The 6,513-nt window shown below is 48.7% G+C and overlaps 1 protein-coding gene across 1 annotated transcript; it reads right to left on the bottom strand.

Annotated features, from left to right (window-relative positions):
• Positions 1-556: 556 nt before the first annotated feature.
• On the bottom strand, positions 557-5,896 carry BNIP1 (BCL2 interacting protein 1). Its single transcript, XM_082063777.1, has 6 exons — positions 5,776-5,896; positions 5,595-5,687; positions 5,357-5,448; positions 4,471-4,572; positions 3,631-3,749; positions 557-1,570 (listed from the first exon to the last, which is right to left on the bottom strand). Exons 1-6 carry the CDS (start codon positions 5,854-5,856, stop codon positions 1,374-1,376), a joined length of 684 nt encoding a protein of 227 aa, XP_081919903.1. The 5' UTR covers positions 5,857-5,896; the 3' UTR covers positions 557-1,373.
• Between the last annotated feature and the right edge of the window lie 617 nt (positions 5,897-6,513).

Here is a 6,513-nt window from a genome sequence, read left to right as displayed (position 1 = left end):
TCGCTCAGGTGCCAGCTTCTCAGGCAGAGCCCGGTTCTGAACTCGGTCACCAATTCCAGCTTCTGTCGTGTATGCCCAGAGCCTCACACACCAGGCTGGATCACCGCAACCTGCAGCCGCTGCTGTATTGAACCAAAAGGGGTGGTTGGGATTACCGACAGGATCTAGTAAATGAATATTACAACGGCAAGATAACCAGTCGCTTCTTCTCTCTAAGCTTACTATTGAGAACTAACCACGAAGGTGAAGTCGCCTTAAATGTCACGAAAAACACACACTGCAGTTTGCTTGACGTTGTATTTCTCAAGGTATACATAGCATTGCCTTTTAAAGTTTACAACTACTAACTTAAGGCAGTATTTAACCATTCTGTGAGAATTTCCTGAACAGAATATCAACTTTACCAGTCAGCCTGAAAAAGCAACGAAACAATTTCCAGAAGGGAAAGCAACATCAGTTTTATGCACATTGCAGCGCGGTTCTTGGTACTTCAGGGTATTACATGGAGCATGGCAGGCTGGTGTCTATGTTATCAAAGCAAATCAACTCTCATTACTGAAGTGCAAACATTTTAAAAGATTTTACTGAGAAAAGAAATGAGCAAGAAAAACTTTCCGATGTACAACTTGGCAGTATCTTGCAAATATAAAACATTAAGTGGAATTTTACAAAGAAAAGAAGCAAAAAGGCTTTTCATGTCAACAGACTGGCATTGTCCTTCTCAAATATATCGTGTGAATTTACAGCAACAAACAGGGCTCCCATTTTTGCTTTGGTCAGAGCCCTCCCAGGGCCAGAGCAACAGAGCCAGACCGCACGTGTGCTGCACTCCCAGGAGAAACAATCCACTGCTGTTAAGTAGAATTCTTACACTGGAAGTTATTCAGGCTCTTTCAATCCATTAGACTTTGTTTTTAAACAAAACTCAAGTTTACATGGATACAACAAACAGTTTATTAACGGAATGTACGTGAGTTTCTCTCCTCCATCCTTCCTCTAAGCACCTTACAAAGCAGCTTCCAGTTCAAGCCAAGGACAGGAGTTAATTTCAAGGCAAAATAAAGAGAGGTTCAAAGTCAAGACTAACACCTCTGAGTGCCCAGTTCCTCAAGTGCTTGTGTGGTTCACTAAACTTACAGGCAAATGGGCCTTTCTTCTTTCCCTGCCTTGATCTACCTGCTTCTTCCCAACTCATGGTCATTCAAGCTCTTCTTAGGCAGGTCGCAAGCTCCACGGGAACAGTATAAAGTCACGCTTGCTCTAACGCTCTCTCAGCTATTGCAATATCCCTTTATTATTTTACTTAAAAGCCTTCTCGTTATTATGCCATCTCTTCCTGATCTTTTGTAATAGTTCAGTTTAGCTTTGGAATTTTATAAAAACGGGAAGAGTCTTTTTTTCAAGATATAGAGCACCGTGGCCAGGAATAAGGCAAGAGCCAGGAAGATGAGCAGCTTGTCCGTCAGCTCCCTGCGGTTGTACTTTGTTATCAGCTTGCGCCCCAACTGAATCGTCCCAGACATGGACTTGAATTCTTCATTTGCTTCCAGGATGGTTCGTGAAGAATTGGCTGAAATTAAGAGGAAAGAAAAAAAAATCAGCTGGTTGTGCTTCAAAAATACATGATAAAGGACATAAGGATGTGCTATTTGGCAACAGAGATAGTGCCTGTGAGATCCTTCTGGGTCAGACTGACTTATGGGCAAGACAAATGCCGACTGTGTTCTTGCAGCAGCTTTCCCAGCTCAGCAGTCCTGATGTGCTTAGGAACAGTGCAAACCAAAATAAGAATACCGAACAGCTCTACGGCCTACATCTTGCTCCTCAACTTTTAGGTTACCTGATCAAATCTAGTTAACATTTTTAATGAACAAAGTCAGTGCCACCTGAGAGCTCCCTGGAAACAGAGGGAAATAAGAGCAGTGCTATAAACACCAATTTAAGAGAGAGGAATCACCATTGCTACTGTTCTACACATCAGTTCCATCAGCAGCATAAGTGCATATTTGCATATATCAATTGCACAGCTGAAACTTCCCCAGGCCAGAGCAGTAAGTCAGTGAGATTCAGATGGAGTTGCACAAAGTGAAAAGGTAGCATGCAGCAGTAAGACATCCTTAATTATTCAACTCAAACAATTTAAACAGGTATTTTAGTTAATTTTTTACAAACATGTATATTTTTCCTCTAACGAAAAAGAGAAAATCAACTAGAGGAAAAGCGTGTTCATTGGTCTCAAATAAAGACAGAATCTGAGAATGTGCCAAACCAGCAAGATGGAACATCAGTCCCTTTCAACTTCTCTTTCCCTATGAGAACAAACTCACGCCCCGAGCTCCTCGGCATTCCTCCCTTCAAACTCCTACATGAAAGCAAAAGCCCACGAGTCCCCTTTTTCCTGTATTACAGAATGCACACCCTGTACAACAGTGAATGCTGGTATATCCCTCTATACTGAACTGATTGATTAAACAAAGTTCAAACTCCAAGTATATTGTCTGGTTGACAAAACCAAGCACAGCAGGAGTCTGTAATATTTTGCAAACCATTATGTCCCATCTTAAAGAGACAGAGTGAAAATATAAAACTTGTTTCCCATCATTAATGACAGCGCAGAGCTTCCCTGCCTCACAGCCACATATATTCACTGCATACTAAGGAAGGACTTGCTCAGAAAAAAAGGGAAATGTTAACTACTGATGCTGAATTTGCAGTTGGGTTTTGCAAATAACCTTTGGTAGTTTTTCCCTTGATGAACTCCAAGTGCTGTTCAGTCAGAAACAGGGTGACAAAGTGTCTGCCAAACTGTCTTTTTAAAGGGAGAAGAAACATGCTACTTGTGCATGAACAAAGCGTGCCCAGCTGCCATCCTCCGATGGGGGCAGAAAACAAGGAGGGCAAAAGTTGCGTTATTTATCTTCATCTTTAGAACTGTTCTCCCTCCTGCCCAAAAGCACGGCCAGTAAGAGGCCCAGGCAACACAGATCCAACTTCTAAATGCTTCATGAATCACCAGTTCTGACAGGTCGCTTGATTTATTGTCTTAGGAGTCGAAGCCAAAGAAGCGGGTGAAATCTTGGTTTCACAGTCCCTGATGCGCTGCTGACAGAGCAAGTGACCTCGGGTTCATGTCACTTGATCTCCTCGTCTCCCAGTCATCCCAGCTGGAGACAGGGTGAAAAGAGCCCTCCGGCTGCACTAACTTTCCTCTGTGTACAGACTTGTACCTACTTTTATTTTCTCTATTTCCACACGTACGCCAGGACAGCAGCGCAGAGCGACACCAAACGTGCTTCCAGCACGGCGTGAACTCACGCTGCTTTTACGATTGCTCTCATAAAAAACTAGAACAAGAGCTCTGCAGCCTGCGCCCTTCTCCTTGTTTATTCGTAATCATGAAACAGAAACTCCAGCAAACAATTCCACAAAACATACGTTATTATTTTCTGTTTATGCCAAACTGTGAGAGGAGTGCTGCTGGACAGTCCTTTGATTATCATCGTGGTAAGAGCAAAGCAGGTTTCCACCACGCTAAACACCGCGTCGGTTTGCCTCTCCACAACCAAAAAGAACTGGCGAAAGGTGCTTCAATCATCCAATCCACACCCAAACACCCCAAACCATCTGTACCTAAGGTCTGCACCGTCTCCTCACTCTGCTGGACTTGCTGTGACATCATCCTGCTGATGCTCATCAGACTCTCCGTGATGTTACTCGCACTCTCTGCCAGACTTTCCTTTGTGCTCTTCCTGAAATAGGGAAACAATAAAGCAGGAAGGGATAAAAATCACAGCTCTGGGTTCTGCGGGGAAAATGCTGCTGGCAGGGAGCTTAGATCAGAGCTTGGCCCCAAACACCTCTGCCAATATACAGAACACACAACCACTTTCTACTGCATGAGAAATCCAGGTTATCTTCACTAAGCTATTTAAAAACAAATCACAAAATATTAAAGTCGTGAGGCAAACCAACTGCCAGTGGCTCAGATGTGGGCCCCTGCTATTCACCCACGACTGTACAATTTCATGGGCTGGCATGGAAGCACTGATACAAACTACCTTGGGTATCCCATTTGTTGCCTGACAATACTAAACAGGCCAGCTTTTCAATACAGAAATTATACAAGCTTACATCCAGTTTTGCACATAAAATGAGCTTATATAATGATCAATTACCTGATTATGATGCTGTCAGGAATTAATGTAAGAAATACACTGTAAAACTATGAAGCCTATCTTATCCCCTTTTCCACTTGGACATGTCAATGCCAAGAAAACCTGAAATTAACACAATCCTTAACACTTTAAATCTCCACAAAAGATCAATGCACTCACAAAAGAAAAGCTACAAGACACAATTAAGCTCCAGATACAATTAAGTAACATAAAAACATTATGTCACTTCCATTTAAAGCTAGTGAATACAGTATTGTGTTTAAATCTCAGCTCACGCAGTGTGATGGTCCAATACCTTTGTCTGAAGGAGTCTCTTCCCTGCAGCAGCTGATCTTTCTCAGAGTTGTCAATAGCAATTTTACAAGCCAGATTTGCCTTTCTCCAAGCGGCCTGATTGCTGAAAGCAAAAGAGCACAATGTTGTAGGACGATGGCAACACCTTGCAAGTTAAAACAATTTCCACAAAGCAAACACCACTGTAACTGAGCACCCCAGACATGTGCATGGACTTCATATAGAATTATTTTGGTTGGAAAAGACCCTCAGGATCATCGAGTCCAACCATAACCTCACTCTGGCACTAACCCATGTCTCTAAGAACCTCGTCTAAACGCCTTTTAAACCCCTCCAGGGATGGTGACTCCAGCACTGCCCTGGGCAGCCTGTTCCAATGCCCCACAGCCCTTTCTGGGAAGAATCTTTTCCTGATATCCAATCTAAACCTCCCCTGGTGCAACTTGAGGCCGTTTCCCCTTGTCCTGTCACTTGCTACTTGGGAGAAGAGACCAACCCCCTCCATGCTCCAACATCCTTTCAGGCAGTTGTAGAGAGTAATGAGGTTTCCCCTCAGCCACCTTATTATACAACAAAATAACAATATGCTGTCCTGTCATTTCTTCTTGTAGGTGTATCATTTACGGAGCGAGGGGAGCAGAACACTGTGCCAGCCGCCAAATGTCACCCTCAGGTCACCTCCTTACATGATCAGCGGCTCAAAGCGTCAGACCACAGCTACGGAGACAGGGCAGGAGAGGAAAGAAGAAAGGACTCCTGCCCTTTCCATCCTGATCCACTCTTGGTCTTGAGCAAAGCAGCATCATGTCAGCAACAGCATTTCCAACCTGCAGCCGCTGCGCAGCGGTTCGGGATCTCTGCTCACAGGGACCCGCTGCCCGGCCCACCTGAGCATTTGCTTCTTGTGATTTTCCACTTCCCGCAGTAACGCTTGTTTCTCCGACTCTTTATCTTGCTCCTTCGCCATCTGTTCGAGCTCCTGGACGGCAAGAGAAACACGGAAACCTGATAAAACCCGATCAACACCTGCTGCCCCTGCAACCCGCAGCCCGCGCCGAACTCACGGCGGACCGACCCGCTCGCCGGGCCCCGCGGCCTCCCCGCCGCCCCCGGCCCGGCCCTCACCTGGATGCGGCCGCGGAGGTGGCGGAATTTCTCCTTCACGGCGGCGTTGAGCTCGGTGAGGGCGCCGAGCGGCCCCGGGCAGTCCCGGATGTCCTGGAACACACGGCCCGGTGAGCGCGGCCGGAGCTCCGCGCCCCGCAGCCCTGCCAGGGGGAGGGGGGGAGTCCCGCCGCGGGGGTACCTGCACGGCCGCCTTGATCTCCAGGTCGAAGCGGACGATCTCCTGGTTGCAGACCCGAACGGGCACGGCGGCCGCCGCCATCTTGGCGGGGGAGAGGGCGCGTTCCGGCTCGCGGGCGCCCCCTGCGGGCTCCGGGAGCGCACGGGCCGCAGCCGCCGCCGCGGGGCCCGGGGCGCTGGGGGGCCCGGGGCGCTGAGGGGATCGGGGCGCTGAGGGGATCGGGGCGCTGAGGGGCCGGGGCGCTGAGGGGATCGGGGCGCTGAGGGGATCGGGGCGCTGAGGGGCCGGGGCGCTGAGGGGATCGGGGCGCTGAGGGGATCGGGGCGCTGAGGGCCCGGGGCGCTGAGGGGCCCGGGGCGCTGGGGGGCCGGGGCGCTGAGGGGATCGGGGCGCTGAGGGGCCGGGGCGCTGAGGGGATCGGGGCGCTGAGGGGATCGGGGCGCTGAGGGGCCGGGGCGCTGAGGGGATCGGGGCGCTGAGGGGATCGGGGCGCTGAGGGGATCGGGGCGCTGAGGGGCCGGGGCGGCAACCGGCTGCTCCTCAGCGGTGACACCCGCCGTGACACCCGCGAGAAGCGATGACAACATCGGGGCCTCAGCAGCCGCAGTTTTGTAGAAAACGGTCATCTTGCCAATAGAATAGGCCCAGGCAGGTTCTCTCAGCAAAGCAGATTTTATTAAACATTTTGCGAGACCAGGTGTTCTGCCTAAAGGTGGGCACACGGAATAGGGCAAAAAT

This window comes from Streptopelia decaocto (assembly GCF_964273445.1).
Source record: "Streptopelia decaocto genome assembly, chromosome: 12".
In the NCBI taxonomy this organism is placed as follows: domain Eukaryota; kingdom Metazoa; phylum Chordata; class Aves; order Columbiformes; family Columbidae; genus Streptopelia; species Streptopelia decaocto.
The sequence above is the reverse complement of the archived record's forward strand: the minus strand, read 5'-3'. Positions and strand labels throughout refer to the sequence as shown.

Coding starts and splice junctions, on each gene's coding strand:
- BNIP1 (XM_082063777.1), bottom strand. CDS start 5,856: ATGGCGGCGGCCGCCGTGCCCGTTCGGGTCTGCAACCAGGAGATCGTC. Junction 5,688..5,775: donor AGATCAAGGCGGCCGTGCAG/GTACCCCCGCGG, acceptor CGTGTGTTCCAG/GACATCCGGGACTGCCCGGG. Junction 3,750..4,470: donor AGAGACTCCTTCAGACAAAG/GTATTGGACCAT, acceptor TCCCTATTTCAG/GAAGAGCACAAAGGAAAGTC.